This window comes from Poeciliopsis prolifica, unplaced genomic scaffold, assembly GCF_027474105.1.
Source record: "Poeciliopsis prolifica strain line A6 unplaced genomic scaffold, Auburn_PproV2 SCAFFOLD042, whole genome shotgun sequence".
NCBI lineage: Eukaryota > Metazoa > Chordata > Actinopteri > Cyprinodontiformes > Poeciliidae > Poeciliopsis > Poeciliopsis prolifica.
The window spans coordinates 2,854,115-2,873,241 of NW_026562417.1; the positions used below are offsets into that span (position 1 = coordinate 2,854,115).

General features: G+C 39.4%; 1 protein-coding gene and 2 pseudogenes across 1 annotated transcript; 1 reads left to right on the plus strand and 2 right to left on the minus strand.

Moving 5' to 3' along the window:
• Positions 1–474: 474 nt before the first annotated feature.
• On the minus strand, positions 475–4,480 carry LOC129376064 (NXPE family member 3-like; annotated as a pseudogene).
• On the plus strand, positions 3,229–8,504 carry LOC129376054 (fibrinogen-like protein 1). Its single transcript, XM_055055484.1, has 8 exons — positions 3,229–3,323; positions 6,322–6,458; positions 6,548–6,616; positions 6,703–6,721; positions 6,854–6,933; positions 7,469–7,586; positions 7,781–7,966; positions 8,080–8,504. The coding sequence occupies exons 3-8, from the start codon at positions 6,554–6,556 to the stop codon at positions 8,397–8,399; spliced, it is 786 nt and encodes a 261-aa protein (XP_054911459.1). The 5' UTR covers positions 3,229–3,323; positions 6,322–6,458; positions 6,548–6,553; the 3' UTR covers positions 8,400–8,504.
• Positions 8,505–10,833: 2,329 nt separating this feature from the next.
• Positions 10,834–17,889, minus strand: LOC129376012 (NXPE family member 3-like; annotated as a pseudogene).
• Between the last annotated feature and the right edge of the window lie 1,238 nt (positions 17,890–19,127).

Here is a 19,127-nt window from a genome sequence, read left to right on the forward strand (position 1 = left end):
TCAAAAACGTCCAAGAAAAAACAAAGAAATTCTCGAGTTTGAAAAGTCAAACATTTCCCAAAAAACAAACTCAAGAATTTGGAGATCTCAGACATTTTCCAGAAAAAAAATGGAAATTTCTGAGTTTCGAAAGCTGAAAAATTTTCTTTTTGACATAAAATGAAAAACCTTATGACATTAATCTCAATATTTGCGTTTTGTAAAACTTTCGCTTTAAAAAAAGAAAAAAAGAAAACAATTTGAAAGAAATCTAAAAATGTATGAGTTTGTTGGGCGGGGGGATTTATTTCTCTTACCTTTTCCAAATCTACAGTGGTCCTAATACCCCAGTTGTATGAAATGGTTTGGTAAAAAAAAAAACTGAATAATTACTGTCTAATAATCAAAATCAACACAAGTTTAATAGATAAAAAATATATTTATGTGAATAAAAATGGAAAGGGATAGTTACCAAGAAGTTGGGTTGAAATGGAATTTTTGATACCAGTTATCAGTAGTGACGTAAATATTACTTTATTTTTCTATTAGACATCTTTTGTGCCAACAGTATCGATGCAGATACATTCATGAAAATATAGCAGACGGTACATTTTATAGTTCAACATTGACCTCAACTTGGACATTAATGTCTATAGAAACACACAGATATCTGACCTCTGGGTGATTTGAATTTGTCTGCCACGTTTAAGATCCCCAGCATGTGACAGTATAAAAGACAACACCAAAGTTACACAACTTTGGTGTTGTCTAATCACACCAAAGTAGAACATATGAGATTGCTTTAACCTCATCTAAGAAAGTTGCTGGTGTCTTGTGCAGAACATTTGGATGCATCCATTCGCTCTAAACAAGACGACACAGGAAGTAAATTAACTAGAAAGACGCACAAAAATCTAATGTGTCTGAGCAACTTGTCCAGGTCCAAGCAGGTTTTTATCTTATTACTCTCTGCATTATAGACAAGCCATCAAGGGAGTCACTTCCATTCAATACTGGGGAACTGTGTGCCATGAATCCAGCAGTTCTTTTATAAACCAGACTATAGTTGGTATATTCTGATTGCTTACGTAGGACCACCTATTTACGTTCAGCCAACATGCAGGCCTGATGTTTAAAGACAGTGGTAACCATTGACGGACTTCATTACCACGTTGTGCTTGTTTGGTTGCTTCCACATTGTCACTTCCACTTTAGGTGACGAAGAGTTTGTTTGCATGCTGTTGCATCATATTAACGCTGCCATCGAACCGCTCAGTCAGCAGAAAGCAGTAGGCTATTTAAGCAAGGTTTAAGAAGAAAAAAAAAAAAAAACGACTGAAGTGTTTTTTTTCTTTTCAAGAGGGAACTTGAACACAGCAGTTGGCCTTTTGTGATAATTGTCATTTTCTTTGCAAGAAAGATTGATTTCAGTTCGCCGAACTGTTTAAAAGCAACCACCGTTTACATTCTTTAAATAAAAATAAAAAAAAGAAAGAAATGGTTTTTCAGAAAAGTGAAACATTTTGTGATTCATTCAGTTTGAAATGTCATTTGTTGTATAGCTCTGACTTCTAAAATTGCCTTCAAATATTTACTTCATGACACAAAAATCTGTACCTTTATATGAAAAAAAAAAACTGTTATCCATGTTAAATGTACATCAAAAGACCTTTAAATTGTAAAGAAAACTTCTTTGGCCACCTTAAACTGTGGTAACAATATTCCTGCTAACTGTTTTTTCAAGAGGAAAATAATTCATTTTAAGCTTGGCAGGTCGGAATGCAATATATATATATTGATAGGAGGAGAATTCAAAATGCGTTGGAGATTAAGAATATGTCACTTCAGTACTATCGTATCATGAGGTAGAAATCTCTTGACTAAGATTTTGCAGATACCTGTAATACTGTGTTAACCTGTAGACACGTGAGAAATCGAGAAATCATGACAGCAGTGGAGGGCTGAAGGCTAGTCAAAATACTCTCAGCTTCTGATAGTAGCACTTTATTGAAACTGAAACTGGTCATTTCTGTGCGACACGAGTGCAAATTCAGTCACGTTGACCTCCGCGGTGTCGTAAGAGACCACTGTTCAGTCATTTTCTCAGCCAACATATGCTAATGCGCTAATGTTGCTTCAGCAGAGGATGCTAGATGCATCAGAATCAAATCTGGTGGGATTATTTCCAAACAAAAACAAAAGAATAACTGTTGCGTCAAAAGGGTCAGGTGGTCCTCAGCCTGAAAAAGTCTTTGAAACGCGACAGGAATCACTGAAGATGCTTTTGTAAGACGCTAACATATCAGTAACAGACCATTCGGTTGTTTCAGAACAACCGAATGAAACAATTGTAACAATATGGCGCCAATATTTTCCCCAATTCCAATCTCAATCGCCTAAAATCCATTTCTACTTTTCTCTAGGATCTTAAGGAGAAGTAGAAACGGAAGGAAAGTCCTCTAGCGGTATGTCAGCTTAAGGGCATACAAAAGATAAAAGAACATCAACCATATTCTTGAGTATGTCCGACTCCGGATGGAGTTTGTGCGGAAGGTGATGGGCCAGGACCATCTCCCAAGCATCTACCATTGGACATTCATTCCTCTGAATATTTCCCTCAGTATCTTATCCTGTTGCAGCGAAAACCAGTCGCTGTTAGTCAAACTCTCAAAAAGCGTCATCTCTTTTGGGTTCGCGGTCCGGACGACGACAGTGGTACCCGGAGCTCTGCTCAAAAGTCTTGCCACCGCTTTCCGAATGCTCAGCAGACGCCTGACGTAGGCCTCGAAAGGGAAAGTGCTGAAGTGAGACCAGACACCGATGACCACAACGGTGTCGGTGCCTCCGATCACTCTGTCCAGTTCATTGGCGACGTAATGCAGCTGGCTGACGGGCGAGCTGCTAAAACGGAGGGGAGGGCCGTGGCTGCGGAATGTCACGAAAATGTTGTTCACGTAATCCAGCGCCATTAAAGGTCCACTTTGCTTTGGGGTGCGAAGGTCAAACTTCTTGAGATCTTAGAAAAGACACAACATGTTAGACTGCAACATGAGCCGGTTTTCCACTGAGAAATCTCGCCGGGGAGATACCTGGTAGCGAGTCGGTTAAATATTCATACCACTGCCTCACAGTGGAGTCTCCATAGATGTGAACAGCTTTGCCTTTCAGACACTGGCTGATTGCACTGGAGTTAAACTGATGTACTCTGGCGCCACCTAGTGCTTGCCATGAGTTCTTGTAGTAATAACCAGAGGGGCGGGTCTTGAAACTCATTCCGTTTTCATCTGGAGGATTCAAACAGAATGCTCTATTTAAAATCTTAATCACATGGATTTACTCAACAGGTAAGTTGTGAAATGTTCCAATCCGTGTTAAATTGATTACAAGGAGAGCTTAATAAAATCAGTCACTTATGTCTGTAAATAGAGATGTTGATCTTCTCAACTAGGAGAAAAATGGAACAAAAGATTTAAAAAAAGAAGAAGAAGACAAACAGCCCAACCCTGGGGTTTACCTTTTGGATTTGGTAAAATGTCGATGTTTTCAGGTCCTGAAGCTGGAATGTAGACTTTCATATTGACGCCACTAAAAACAAAACAGCAAGCAGCAACAGTAAGATATCAATTAGTTGCATGTAAATGAAAGTGAGCTTGATCATTTCCATTCTGATTTATTGATGTTTTGTTAACGTCAACTTTGTTTAAAAATCTATTATTATTCAGGCTTTCTGTCCTGTGTGGGTTTTTTATTGACATATTTTTCAGCACAACGCAGAAAGGATGCGGTTACATTAGCATCTTCTTCAGAACGTCTCATCAATGCTAATGATGCTAAAGCCTGTTTTAGTCTACAGTCCAAAACCCTTTAATTAAACCTGTACAGGATGAATATTTGCTGAACAAATACCCTGGATGTTGATAAAAAATTATCATTTTACATGGAAAAACTCAAAATTTTCCATTTTTAAAGCCATTTGGCAACAAGATTCCAGCAGCATTACGAAGACATACAGTATATACCATCAAATGTGTATTTGTGAACATGGACGGTTATGGAAATTGATTAACTTTGTCGCAGTCTCTTGGATCTAGTATTATAAACCATCTTCTTTCACCCTTCTGTATGCATGGCAAATGAAAACAGCTTATGAAGCTTTCACCAAATCTTTTTATTTACCCCTAAAAGTTAGGAAGCCAGTCTGAAGCCTGAATTACCTCAACTTGTGCTTGTCCTTCCCAGAGCAATGGAAAAAAGGCAGAGTAGGAGCCGTTGCGATGGTCCGCCACATGCCCCGCCACCCCAGCGTGAAAGTACGGTTGTGAAGCCGAGCCAGTAGAACGTCTCCTCCAGACTTCTTAGGACGGCCGTGGAAGTCTCTGACTCTTATGGAGACCTGCAGCTGATCCCCCACTCGCCAGCTTCCCCCTCCGCTCCTTGGGAGAATGGTGAAGCTGCTGTGCCTGGGATCACTAACATTAACCAAGAAATCATAATCTGACATAAAGTGGTTGTAAAAGTATTACTGATTAAACTTTAGCTTTAATAACATAAAGCTACATCATTTTTAAAGTATGACTGTATGGCTGACAGTGAAAATATGACTTTGAAAAATGAACACTCAATTTTATGCAACTTTACAAACGACACCCTATCCTGAGTTGTTGTCTTCTAAATGCCGACTTTTGTTTTGCTTTTTAAAGTTATTGACTAAATAACAATATTTTACATCGAAATTTTTCAGAACATTTTTGTGAATCCATCATTTTTAAACTCAGGGTGGAATGAAGGTCGACTATCTGTCGTTCTGTTGAGCTGAAGAAATCACACAAATGGGTTCAGATTGGCATTACTGTTATTTGAGTTGAGCGTTTCATTTTCAAAATTACTGTCATAAAAAAAATTAATAAGTAAAAATGAATGCCCTGAGGCAACATTCCTTCTCGGACTTTGTGATCCAGATGATCCAGAGGAACCCGCTTGATACTTCACTTAGTCCCAAATCTGTCTCTGAATTTCTTTCTGCCGTTGTTCTCTTAGGGTGGATTATCAAAAATAATTACTAAAATTCAATTTCAATCTTTTTTTTTTTTTTTCCCAGCAGGATGTGAACGTTCTTGTATTTTTGGCTTCTGTGCCAATTTAGGATTTTCAGCAGCCATTGTACTGGGAACATTTTTTAGTATTCAGTTATATTTACAGCAGAATTACATGCTCACTTATTTACTTGTGGGTCTTAAAAAAAAACTAACTTTAAGCAACATATTGTTTCTGTAGCTGCATTGTGTGACAAATACAAGTATTAACAGTTAACAAGACCCCTTAGGATGTGTTGGATTTTCAATCAAAATTGGTTACAACAATAATAATAATAATAATTTAAAAAACCCAACTAATCAATGAATTTATTAGTATGCAGCAGAGCTCTATGTTTTATTGTTTGACAAAGATAGATAGGGAGTTTTTCTGTGTTCAAAGTGCTGAAAAGAAGCATTCAAAATACAAAAAAAAACTTTTTCTTTTTTTTTTTATGTGTGTTTACCAGGCACCGCGTCTGTGTGACATGATGCAGTTTAAGAAGATACACTGTAGATATTTTCTGCATCTACTGATGCAGAAAATATCTCAAAGTTGCTGGAATTTCTTCTTTGTGCAACAGGAAATCCCAAGCAGGCACCATAGAAGCAACAGTTGAAGCCAACTAAAGGAAATGTTTCATTAGCAACGCAGGGGGACGTTGAGAACAAGGCCTGGACGTTCTGTACAGGGTCAGCCAGGAATGTAGCTTTTGGGTGTTTCTAGCCTGGACACCGGACATACCGGTAGAACCCGTTTCTGCAGGTCCAAATTGCAGATGTCTGTCTTGCAGAGTCCAACCCGACAGGAAAGTCCACAAGTCCTGTGCTTATAGGTGGTAGATTCTAAGCTTCTGCTTTATTTTAACCACAAAGCCATTAGCGTTTACATCCAAAATCATGAAATGCTTTTGAAAGGTTGGTCAAAGAGCACATTCCCTCTTCACTTGATGCATTTCAATTTGCATGCAGCCCCAAAGCGCAGTAGAAGTTGCGAAGGCCTGCACTTATATTTGCAGGGCCTGGCCTGTTTTTCATCTGGTTTTCATTCTATCTTCTTCTTCTTTTTATATTATTCTAGTTCATCTGACTGGTTTCTGTTAGTGACCTGACATTCACCGTAACTTCCTTCTGCAGCGTATCTTTGACGTTACACTGAGCGACAGTAAAGATAATCTGAATCTGAACGCCACATATGCCTCGTCTTATCAATATCTTTTTTTAAATCTTGGCCCAATTACATGACGAGTTCAAATGTTTCTACTTTCAGGACTGTTTGTCCTGAACGAAGACAAGCGATTCAGCCGATATCTCACAAAGAGTTGGAGGTGTGGTGTAACGTCTCAGCATTTAAAGGAAACCGATTCCTCTCAGGACGCTCAGATTCAATCTTCACCCGGCAAAACGGTACGTATCTGAGGAAAGATGCATGTTTATTTTATTTTTGCTTTCCTTTCTTTTAAAAGCTCATTTTAATGTGTTTGCCCTTTAATCAGGTCACAATGAAGGCTCTGTTCGGCTTCCTCGGGTTGGTGTTGACGGCTGCATTGAGCCGCTCCGACCAGGTAACGACTGGACCTCTGAAAATATCCTGACCTGAACAATTTCTTACGTCCTGCATGATAACCATTTCATTTTTGTTGCCATACAGGCAGCAGATTTGCCTTCAGGTAAGCAGCTTTCCTTTACTAATGATGTATATTTCGTTTATGTAGAATTTATTTATTTAAAGACTCGATTTCATATCCTGTTAATTGCTTGTTTTGTTTTTTTTCTCTTGAAAACGTTTGGGGGGGAAAAAGACTGCTCAAAGTTGAGGCCTCCGTCGTTGAGACCCAGTATTTACCTCATCCAGCCAACAGGAAGCCAAACTCGCTTCGAGGTAGCTATCAGAACTGAACATAAAATGTGTTTGACCCCTGACCCCCATCCTTTAGACGTTAACAGGGATGATAGGGACCCGGTAAAACTACTCCGAAAATTTCTTTTTTTTTTTTCCCTCCTCACAAATATTCTACTATTAGAGTTTCCAGGGTACTTCTCGAAAATATCTGAGATTAATTTCAGAATTTCTGAGCTTTTTGGTAGAAACATAAACCTTTTTTTCTTTTATCTACAAAGACCCTAATAATCCATTGTATAAAAAAAAAACAGATAAACACTTCTGTGCTATTTTGTTTGTTTCAAGAATTGCAAAATGTTTGGACACCCCTGATACTCCTCAGTTTTAGTAAGTCTGAACGAACATGAAGGTTTTCTACTTTACGTCTGTCTAGAAAATGCATTTTTCAGATGTAACTGTCCCGGTCTTTTTCTGGTCGAATCGATTTGCTTTTCAAGAGAAACCATCTGAGCCTTTCAAAGAAACACTGAAACACGATGCTGTGTTTTACTCTCTGCTGGACTTCCTTCCTCAGGTGTTCTGTCATAACCGTAGGGGGGTCGGCTGGCTCGTGATCCAGAGACGAACTGGAGCAGCGACTTACTTTGGCAGAACATGGGAAGAGTACAAAAACGGGTTTGGATACATGACTTGTACGTGACTCGTCTTCTCGCGACCTTGTGTGCCAAATGTGACTTTTGAAAAATGTAAAAAACGTTTTTAAAGCTCGACAAGCATTGTTGAATGTTGAAAGGAAATCAAGCATCCATCAAGTACTTTGTTCGTTGGCAAAGATATTGGAGCTAAATTTGGATGTTTGTCTTTGTTTGCTCCTCCGATTCCTCAGACGACCATTGGCTTGGACTAGAGAAGGTGCACATACTGACCAATGACACAAGCAAAGTCTGGACTTTGAGGGTGGACCTGTGGGATCATAATCGCAAAACGGCGTATGCCGAGTACCGAGACTTCAGAATCGGAGACGAGGGAACGGCATATCGACTGCATGTTGGGGCGTACAACGGGACTGCAGGTAAGAAGAGGATGAATCGCTTTGTGTAGTTGATGGGTTCTGTGGAGTTTTCAAACACAGAATCAAAAACGATCCCTGTCGTCTGATGGTAAAGCTTCCGTCTCTTCACCCAGGTGACGCCATCCGCTTTTCCAAACCGGGCGGCGACCAAAACGGCGCCAAGTTCAGTACCCTCGACCGCCCCAACGACAAGTGCTCCACCCCGTGCTATCACGAAGGCAGGATAGTGCGCTTTTGTATCTCCACATGCTGTACCAACATCGGCGGCTGGTGGCACAACCGCGTCTGCTGCGACTGCCTCACCACTAACCTGAATGGCTTTTGGCACCGTGAAGAAGACGCCAAGGTCTCGATTACAGGCCTCCACTGGCTCACCTGGAGGCCGATGCCTTATTCGGCGAGGTACAGCATGATGTCGATCAGGGCTGACTGATGATCTCTGCTTTACGTCCATGTTCTGAATTCAATCGTCTATTGGTTTTAAAGGTTATGAAAAGAACATGTAACGTGTGGAATGCAAAATAAATTAATAAATAGACCGGCAAGTGCGTTTTTGCTGCGTTGCAGCGTCACTTCTGAAATCACGATTGTACATTAGGGATATTGGAGGTAGAAGAAGAAAACTCAACTACATTTCTGCCAAACACTCTCAAAAACGTCCAAGAAAAAACAAAGAAATTCTCGAGTTTGAAAAGTCAAACATTTCCCAAAAAACAAACTCAAGAATTTGGAGATCTCAGACATTTTCCAGAAAAAAAATGGAAATTTCTGAGTTTCGAAAGCTGAAAAATTTTCTTTTTGACATAAAATGAAAAACCTTATGACATTAATCTCAATATTTGCGTTTTGTAAAACTTTCGCTTTAAAAAAAGAAAAAAAAAAGAAAACAATTTGAAAGAAATCTAAAAATGTATGAGTTTGTTGGGCGGGGGATTTATTTCTCTTACCTTTTCCAAATCTACAGTGGTCCTAATACCCCAGTTGTATGAAATGGTTTGGTAAAAAAAAAACTGAATAATTACTGTCTAATAATCAAAATCAACACAAGTTTAATAGATAAAAAATATATTTATGTGAATAAAAATGGAAAGGGATAGTTACCAAGAAGTTGGGTTGAAATGGTCAGTGAGAAGCAAGAGGATGTAATTTTTGATACCAGTTATCAGTAGTGACGTAAATATTACTTTATTTTTCTATTAGACATCTTTTGTGCCAACAGTATCGATGCAGATACATTCATGAAAATATAGCAGACGGTACATTTTATAGTTCAACATTGACCTCAACTTGGACATTAATGTCTATAGAAACACACAGATATCTGACCTCTGGGTGATTTGAATTTGTCTGCCACGTTTAAGATCCCAGCATGTGACAGTATAAAAGACAACACCAACGTTACACAACTTTGGTGTTGTCTAATCACACCAAAGTAGAACATATGAGATTGCTTTAACCTCATCTAAGAAAGTTGCTGGTGTCTTGTGCAGAACATTTGGATGCATCCATTCGCTCTAAACAAGACGACACAGGAAGTAAATTAACTAGAAAGACGCACAAAAATCTAATGTGTCTGAGCAACTTGTCCAGGTCCAAGCAGGTTTTTATCTTATTACTCTCTGCATTATAGACAAGCCATCAAGGGAGTCACTTCCATTCAATACTGGGGAACTGTGTGCCATGAATCCAGCAGTTCTTTTATAAACCAGACTATAGTTGGTATATTCTGATTGCTTACGTAGGACCACCTATTTACGTTCAGCCAACATGCAGGCCTGATGTTTAAAGACAGTGGTAACCATTGACGGACTTCATTACCACGTTGTGCTTGTTTGGTTGCTTCCACATTGTCACTTCCACTTTAGGTGACGAAGAGTTTGTTTGCATGCTGTTGCATCATATTAACGCTGCCATCGAACCGCTCAGTCAGCAGAAAGAGCAGTAGGCTATTTAAGCAAGGTTTAAGAAGAAAAAAAAAAACAAACGACTGAAGTGTTTTTTTTTTTTCAAGAGGGAACTTGAACACAGCAGTTGGCCTTTTGTGATAATGTCATTTTCTTTGCAAGAAAGATTGATTTCAGTTCACCGAACTGTTTAAAAGCAACCACCGTTTACATTCTTTAAATAAAAATAAAAAAAAGAAAGAAATGGTTTTTCAGAAAAGTGAAACATTTTGTGATTCATTCAGTTTGAAATGTCATTTGTTGTATAGCTCTGACTTCTAAAATTGCCTTCAAATATTTACTTCATGACACAAAAATCTGTACCTTTATATGAAAAAAAAAACTGTTATCCATGTTAAATGTACATCAAAAGACCTTTAAATTGTAAAGAAAACTTCTTGGCCACCTTAAACTGTGGTAACAATATTCCTGCTAACTGTTTTTTCAAGAGGAAAATAATTCATTTTAAGCTTGGCAGGTCGGAATGCAATATATATATATATTGATAGGAGGAGAATTCAAAATGCGTTGGAGATTAAGAATATGTCACTTTCAGTACTATCGTATCATGAGGTAGAAATCTCTTGACTAAGATTTTGCAGATACCTGTAATACTTGTGTTAACCTGTAGACACGTGAGAATCGAGAAATCATGACAGCAGTGGAGGGCTGAAGGCTAGTCAAAATACTCTCAGCTTCTGATAGTAGCACTTTATTGAAACTGAAACTGGTCATTTCTGTGCGACACGAGTGCAAATTCAGTCACGTTGACCTCCGCGGTGTCGTAAGAGACCACTGTTCAGTCATTTCTCAGCCAACATATGCTAATGCGCTAATGTTGCTTCAGCAGAGGATGCTAGATGCATCAGAATCAAATCTGGTGGGATTATTTCCAAACAAAAAAAGAATAACTGTTGCGTCAAAAGGGTCAGGTGGTCCTCAGCCTGAAAAAGTCTTTGAAACGCGACAGGAATCACTGAAGATGCTTTTGTAAGACGCTAACATATCAGTAACAGACCATTCGGTTGTTTCAGAACAACCGAATGAAACAATTGTAACAATATGGCGCCAATATTTTCCCCAATTCCAATCTCAATCGCCTAAAATCCATTTCTACTTTTCTCTAGGATCTTAAGGAGAAGTAGAAACGGAAGGAAAGTCCTCTAGCGGTATGTCAGCTTAAGGGCATACAAAAGATAAAAGAACATCAACCATATTCTTGAGTATGTCCGACTCCGGATGGAGTTTGTGCGGAAGGTGATGGGCCAGGACCATCTCCCAAGCATCTACCAGTTGGACATTCATTCCTCTGAATATTTCCCTCAGTATCTTATCCTGTTGCAGCGAAAACCAGTCGCTGTTAGTCAAACTCTCAAAAAGCGTCATCTCTTTTGGGTTCGCGGTCCGGACGACGACAGTGGTACCCGGAGCTCTGCTCAAAAGTCTTGCCACCGCTTTCCGAATGCTCAGCAGACGCCTGACGTAGGCCTCGAAAGGGAAAGTGCTGAAGTGAGACCAGACACCGATGACCACAACGGTGTCGGTGCCTCCGATCACTCTGTCCAGTTCATTGGCGACGTAATGCAGCTGGCTGACGGGCGAGCTGCTAAAACGGAGGGGAGGGCCGTGGCTGCGGAATGTCACGAAAATGTTGTTCACGTAATCCAGCGCCATTAAAGGTCCACTTTGCTTTGGGGTGCGAAGGTCAAACTTCTTGAGATCTTAGAAAAGACACAACATGTTAGACTGCAACATGAGCCGGTTTTAACCACTGAGAAATCTCGCCGGGGAGATACCTGGTAGCGAGTCGGTTAAATATTCATACCACTGCCTCACAGTGGAGTCTCCATAGATGTGAACAGCTTTGCCTTTCAGACACTGGCTGATTGCACTGGAGTTAAACTGATGTACTCTGGCGCCACCTAGTGCTTGCCATGAGTTCTTGTAGTAATAACCAGAGGGGCGGGTCTTGAAACTCATTCCGTTTTCATCTGGAGGATTCAAACAGTATGCTCTATTTAAAATCTTAATCACATGGATTCACTCAACAGGTAAGTTGTGAAATGTTCCAATCCGTGTTAAATTGATTACAAGGAGAGCTTAATAAAATCAGTCACTTATGTCTGTAAATAGAGATGTTGATCTTCTCAACTAGGAGAAAAATGGAACAAAAGATTTAAAAAAGAAGAAGAAGACAAACAGCCCAACCCTGGGGTTTACCTTTTGGATTTGGTAAAATGTCGATGTTTTCAGGTCCTGAAGCTGGAATGTAGACTTTCATATTGACGCCACTAAAAACAAAACAGCAAGCAGCAACAGTAAGAGATCAATTAGTTGCATGTAAATGAAAGTGAGCTTGATCATTTCCATTCTGATTTATTGATGTTTTGTTAACTTCAACTTTGTTTAAAAATCTATTGTTATTCAGGCTTTCTGTCCTGTGTGGGTTTTTTATTGACATATTTTTCTTATTTGTGTTGTAAAACTTGCTCTACTTGAGTAACCGTACAGTAATTTAGGTGTCAACTTTGCATTTACATTGAACATTTTTGCAGCAAATTACTGAAACACCGTACCACTGAAAGAGCTTCTCCTCTGTGGGCTTCAGGGTTTGTCTGAATCCTCCTTTGGCGTGGTTGATCCTGGCATCACAATCCAATTTGTGTGGCTTGTAGCAGAACCACGTCTCACCTGTCCTGAGGTCAGTGTAGTTGCAGACGTCCTGCTGGGTTCTGGTAAGGCACATGTTACAAGTGGTGGTTTCGCTGACCGAGCCCGACTGAAACAGACTTTTAAAATAGATCCTGTCAGGCTGCTCCTTGGTCAGTTTTTGCAGCACAGTGACTGCCTCGCTGGGATGAACGAGGAGTACCTGTTGGGGTGGGGGAACAGAAACTTTCACACACAGAGGAATACAAAAAAATAAAAAATGTCAAAAATGATTTTAGAACTTTGAAATAATCTCATGACCCAACAATCCTACAAAAGGTACAAGTTATAACAGTTAGCTGACAGTTCACTGGTGTTTGACGAAACAAATTGTCATTATATATATAGTTTGAAGTATTCTGAGTTGTAACCAGGTCAGATTTATGAAGTTAGCCGATTAACAATCACGATATTTGGTCAGTGCAGTGCAGTTTCAGTGAATCTTTGAAATTGTTCATCTGGCTGCATGAGAAAGAGATGACAGGCCCTACATGAGAGTACAACAACAGTTTGATCCAGCTGCTAATGCAGCTGAAGTTAGTGTAATCCGGTTGTATTTCTCTTTTGTTATATTTACACAAAATGTCTTTGTTTGGGGGGCTACTTGTATTGTTTCTTACCTGACTGGAGCACCTCTAATTTAAAGTTCATTTCTGTTATGTAATCTTGTTTTGTGTGAGCCGTGGCGCGTGCGTCCTGTAACGCGTTTGTTTTCTGATTGTTCTCGTCAGAATAAGTCAAGAAACCATCCTTTTGTTAAAGACAAACCGTGTCACGGCCTGATTAGTCAATAAAACCAGCACAACGCGGAAAGGATGCGGTTACATTAGCATCTTCTTCAGAACGTCTCATCAATGCTAATGATGCTAAAGCCTGTTTTAGTCTACAGTCCAAAACCCTTTAATTAAACCTGTACAGGATGAATATTTGCTGAACAAATACAGGATGAATCTTTGCTGAACAAATACCCTGGATGTTGATAAAAAATTATCATTTTACATGGAAAAACTCAAAATTTTCCATTTTTAAAGCCATTTGGCAACAAGATTCCAGCAGCATTACGAAGACATACAGTATATACCATCAAATGTGTATTTGTGAACATGGACGGTTATGGAAATTGACTAACTTTGTCGCAGTCTCTTGGATCTAGTATTATAAACCATCTTCTTCCACCCTTCTGTATGCATGGCAAATGAAAACAGCTTATGAAGCTTTCACCAAATCTATTTATTTACCCCTAAAAGTTAGGAAGCCAGTCTGAAGCCTGAATTACCTCCACTTGTGCTTGTCCTTCCCAGAGCAATGGAAAAAAGGCAGAGTAGGAGCCGTTGCGATGGTCCGCCACATGCCCGCCACCCCAGCGTGAAAAGTACGGTTGTGAAGCCGAGCCAGTAGAACGTCTCCTCCAGACTTCTTAGGACGGCCGTGGAAGTCTCTGACTCTTATGGAGACCTGCAGCTGATCCCCCACTCGCCAGCTTCCCCCTCCGCTCCTTGGGAGAATGGTGAAGCTGCTGTGCCTGGGATCACTGGTGTCATTCAGGAAAGAGTTCGACTTTAAGGACGGCGTTTCAGGCCAAAAAATGACGTCGTTTAGTGAGTCAAAGACCAGAAGGTCCTCAGGTGCGAGAGAATCGACGGAGCAGGTGCTGACCAGCTGGGCGGAAGGCTTCACCGTACCAGTCCAAATTATTTTATTCTGGAAGGAAAAAGTTTTACAGTTTATATGTAAAACAAATAGATAGACCTTCATATTTTTGACCAATCTAATTTAAAGTTACACCAATCACTCTTGGATGTTGCTAGCACTTCAGCTGGCTTCTCAAATTTCTAAAAGTTATCCTTTTTGAAATGTTTCATTTAAAAGACTCAGTTGAAATCTTACACACATTTTTTTTTAAATATTGGGATATTGAGTTGAATCCATCTCATTCATCTCTTAAAGAAATAGCTGAAAGAGAAGCTTTCTAGAATATGCTAGCCTTAATCAGCAGCATAAACGTTACCTGCATAATTACAAAAATCAACAAGAATTGCTAATCTGACACAGGACAAAAACTCCATCTGTACAAGAGTATGACAACAGTTCTTAGATTTGCTAATGCTTGACAAAAAAAGAAAAGCAATTGGGAAATCAGCATGCCCAGCTCATCTGGGTTTACCACCAGCATGGTGGTAAAGGGTTGGTTTTACAACGACAGTAATCAAATCTACAATGGTATGCTCTTCATACCGCAGTATTCTAGTGTCACATGAAAGACCTCAACAGAATGACAATGAGGTCATAGAACAGCAAACTTCAAAATAAAACCGCAAGAAAACGTTGTTCCAATGCCATAGTTAAAGCCAAGACCTCAATAGAGCTGATATTTGAAAATCTTCATGGTCGAGAGAGTTGTGCTAAAATTTGTGCAACTTTACAATGCCTGTATCAAAGCCTTGAGATAGACAAGAGCTATATTTCAGTCTCCTTCAGATTGCCAGAGTATATACTAGATCACATGTGTCAAACTCAAGGCCCGGGGGCCAAATCTGGCCCGCCGTCGCTTTTTATGTGGTCCTCCACAGACTGGACTAAACACTAAGTGTGATTAAATATTAGATTATCAATTATATCAATACAGTTTTTATTTGTTTACTGCCAATTTATATCAATCAATCCCTCCAGTTTCTTGAGAATTTAGTTGATGTATGATTATAGTCCATGATTTATACAGCGAGTAAATAAAAAGTCTCATTTATTATTAGTTCCTGAAGAGACTGAAAAGATGTTCAAAAATATTATGTAATTTTAAGAATTTATTGACATATTAACAGTTTGTGAATAGGTTTTATCAACATGTTCTGGCACAACCGGCCCTTTAAGAGCCTTCATGATCTTGATTTGGCCCAAAACGAAAATGAGTTTGACACCTGTACTAGACAGTAAGGACGCACCAATCTACCTTATTTCTCAAAACGATACCTTATTGTTAAAATTGGCCTATACCAATTCCATACACAAAAACAGTGCCGAATTGACTTCAATCTTTTTTTTTGTACGTAATTACAAATTTATTTGATAACTCTGCACCAGTGCAGCACACTCAAAAACAGCCATAGCATCTCAATCTTGGTCAAACATGTAAAAAAAAGTAATACATAAAAACTTTAATTTGTTCAGTCAGTTCAATTGGGAACTAATGATGACAAAAACTGACATTTTAGGAAAAACAAGTGGTTGGTCTGATTCTATGAAGCTTCAGAATAAGAGCAAGGAGAAAGAGGAAAGCGACCTCGTCTGGTTAATCGCACTGTGAATGCAAAAAGCTGCTTCAGTTATGTCATTACAGAACAATAATGTCCAAAGTTAAACACCCAAAAGGTGCTACCTTAGCTTCCATCAAAAGAGTGCTCACCATAGGTTTGAAAGACATCCAGTCAACGTCCCCTTTATACAGCAGCATCAGTAAGACGGTGCAAAGCGTGAACAGGGTGACGGAGATGAACTTCAAAGACCTGAAACGTCCAGAAATCCCTCCTCTCCTTAGGGACCACATTTCCTGGTGCTGAAATGATAATAATTTAAAAAGTAGGTAAGTAAGTAAAGTTTACTTATAAAGTACTTTTCACAGACATTAAATCACAAAGCGCTGTACAATAAAAAAAAACCCATCAACCTTAAAAACCATAAAACACAAAACCAACATTAGAAACACAACAAAAATGAGAAATAACAGCCTGGGAAAATATAGATGTTTTTAGTTGCTTTTTAAAAACCCTCCAGAGAGTCAGCAAAACGGAGCCACAAGGGCGAACTGTCCCACAGCCTGGGGGCTCCCAGGCTGTTTTACAACGACAGCATCCTGGCAACATGCAGTAATCAAATCTACAATGGTATGCTCTTCATACCGCAGTATTCTAGTGTCACATGAAAGATCTCAAGAGGATGACAATGAGGTCATAGAACAGCAAACTTCAAAATAAAACCGCAAAAAAACGTTGTTCCAATGCCATAGTTAAAGCCAAGACCTCAATAGAGCTGATATTTGAAAACCTTCATGGTCGAGAGTGTTGTGCTAAAATTTCTGTAATTTTACAATGCCTGTATCAAAGCCTTGAGATAAACAAGAGCCATATTTCAGTCTCCTTCAGATTGCCAGAGTATATACTAGATAATAAGGACGCACCGATCTACCTTATTTCTCTACCGATACCTTATTGTTAGAATTGGCCTATACCAATTCCATACAGATAAACAGTGCCGTATTGACTTCAATCTTTTTGAAGGGGAGCCTGGTGGCCCCCAGGCTCCCAGGCCCGGGGCCCTTTAGTTTATCACCGTGTTCGTGGAACAACCAAAAGATTCAGACTTTGAGAACAAAGACCACATGCAGCAGAATATTTTGTGAAAGAGTTAAGCTCAACTGAATTTAGTCCCCAATTCAAAGCCGTTATTAAAAAAACTCTTATTTTTGACTCTGATTGGTCTCAACTACTTCTAAACGGTCGTGGACTTCCTCTGGAACAGGCAGCTTCCTCTAACGCAGGGGGGTCAAACTCCAGTCCTTCGACGGCCACTGTCCTGCAGATTTTCGATGTGCCACAGCTACAAAACGCAGGAATGAAATGGCTTAATTACCTCCTCCTTGTGTAAATAAGTTCTCCAAAGCCTTGCTAATGACCCAATTATTACATTCAGGTGTGGTGCAGCAGAGGCACATCTAAAAGTTGCAGGACACCGGCCCTCGAGAACTGGATGTTGACACCCCTGCTCTAACGGTTGCAATAAAATCAAAGTAAAGTTACTTAGGCATTCTAAGTAGCTTACTAACATAGATCTAAGTAACTAATTAAACACGTAACTGAAATATTTAAAGAGGAGTATATTTACAATTGCATTTATGAAGCTCAGTTTATGCCAAACTCCATGAATATCAGTTTCCTCAGCAACTAAGACTGTGTAGTCTAAATGTATTAAAAATAAAATAAAATAAATAAACACGTTTACTTGGTTAATTTGATCATCTGGAAGTCACGATGATCAAAATCACAAGGCTTGAACTATTTCACTCACCCTCAGGCTGCAACAGCAATGCTGGAACACGTTTTAGTTAGAGATTGCAAGCACCACAGGCAGAAATGTCACTTTGGGTGTCTGGCAGACCACCCACTGAAATTTGAATCCAGTTTCATCTCAACAACAATCATGCTCTAGTCCTCAGGAGCATCTGTTTCTCTCATGTCATGGGGGAAGAAATGAGAGAAAGAAAAAAGTGTTGCTCTGTCCGTGAGCGATGCTCAAGTTGGTTTCTGGTTTATTCAGGAAGAGGCTGAAGGGGAACTTCAACAGATTTTGTCACTTCCTTCCACAATTTTGATCTATTGTAGTTAAAAAAAAAAAACAAACAAAAAAAACAAACAAAAAAAAACCATGCCATCTAACCTCTTGAACTGGACTATTCTGCTCTAATAACACAAAGTTGGTTTTAAATATTCTGCTCTCACAGCAGGATATTTAATATTTACAATCGGCGAAGCTTCAATGAAGGTTGATTTCATCTTGTTTTTGCACGCAGACCACATCAGATCTTGCAACACCTCCACTGCTGCAACACCAAGACGCTTCAAATCTTGGTTGAGTGATTCTCCACCAACACCAGAATATTGAAAATCACGAGTGGGACTTGTGATAAAAGTTTCATGAATCCCAAACAATGCTTTAAATAGTCTGCTGTTAGTTGGTAATAATTCAGTCCAGGTTTGACGGGTAGAGGTGCTGTACAGTTATAACTAGAGTAGATACAACATTATGAAGCTGGTGAAAAAATTAGGCGATATTGACCTTTAAGGAAGTTTCACAAATCAGATGAAGGCTTCACAAATCACAAAGTTGGTTTTAAATCTTCTGCTATTAGAGCAGAATAATCCAGTCCAGGTTTGAAGAGTCTAGGTGTTGTAGTTTTTTTTTTTTTTTTTTAACTACAATAGATTAAAGATGCAGAAGGCAGGGAGAAATTAGAAATTCCTCGCCAGCTTTTTAATGAATCGGAAACCAACTTCAGCTTCGTTGCGCGAGAGCCTTCAAGCCTGGAGTGACGCAGAAGAAACTGCGTGTTCATTCAATGTGACGAGGCTCCAAGCCACAAACGTAACCCTAACCCTCTTTCAATTGAAATTCACAATTATTCGTCTTACTAACAAAACGTCTTCATTATTAATTCCACGGACCGTCACATCATTCCTGTGTTATCCCCACACCTGTCAAGTCTCGCGGTATTTCACCTCCGTCTCTCACTCTGCTCCCGCCACGTTACTGGCGTTACCTCTCCTCTCACGTCAGTAATACCCACGGTGACGTTCCGTGTGGTAATTAACATATCGGTTAGTTTGACACATTTCTTTTGAATGGGCTTACACGCTTTTTTTCTTTTTCTTTTTCTTTTTAGCTATTTGTTGTCATAGTTTTCCTGACCTGCCTCGTTTCGTATTCGCTCACTTTTCTCGGGCTCCAGTTAGCTAAAATGG

Coding starts and splice junctions, on each gene's coding strand:
- LOC129376054 (XM_055055484.1), top strand. CDS start 6,554: ATGAAGGCTCTGTTCGGCTTCCTCGGGTTGGTGTTGACGGCTGCATTG. Junction 6,934..7,468: donor GAAGCCAAACTCGCTTCGAG/GTAGCTATCAGA, acceptor TTCCTTCCTCAG/GTGTTCTGTCATAACCGTAG. Junction 7,967..8,079: donor GGCGTACAACGGGACTGCAG/GTAAGAAGAGGA, acceptor CTCTTCACCCAG/GTGACGCCATCCGCTTTTCC.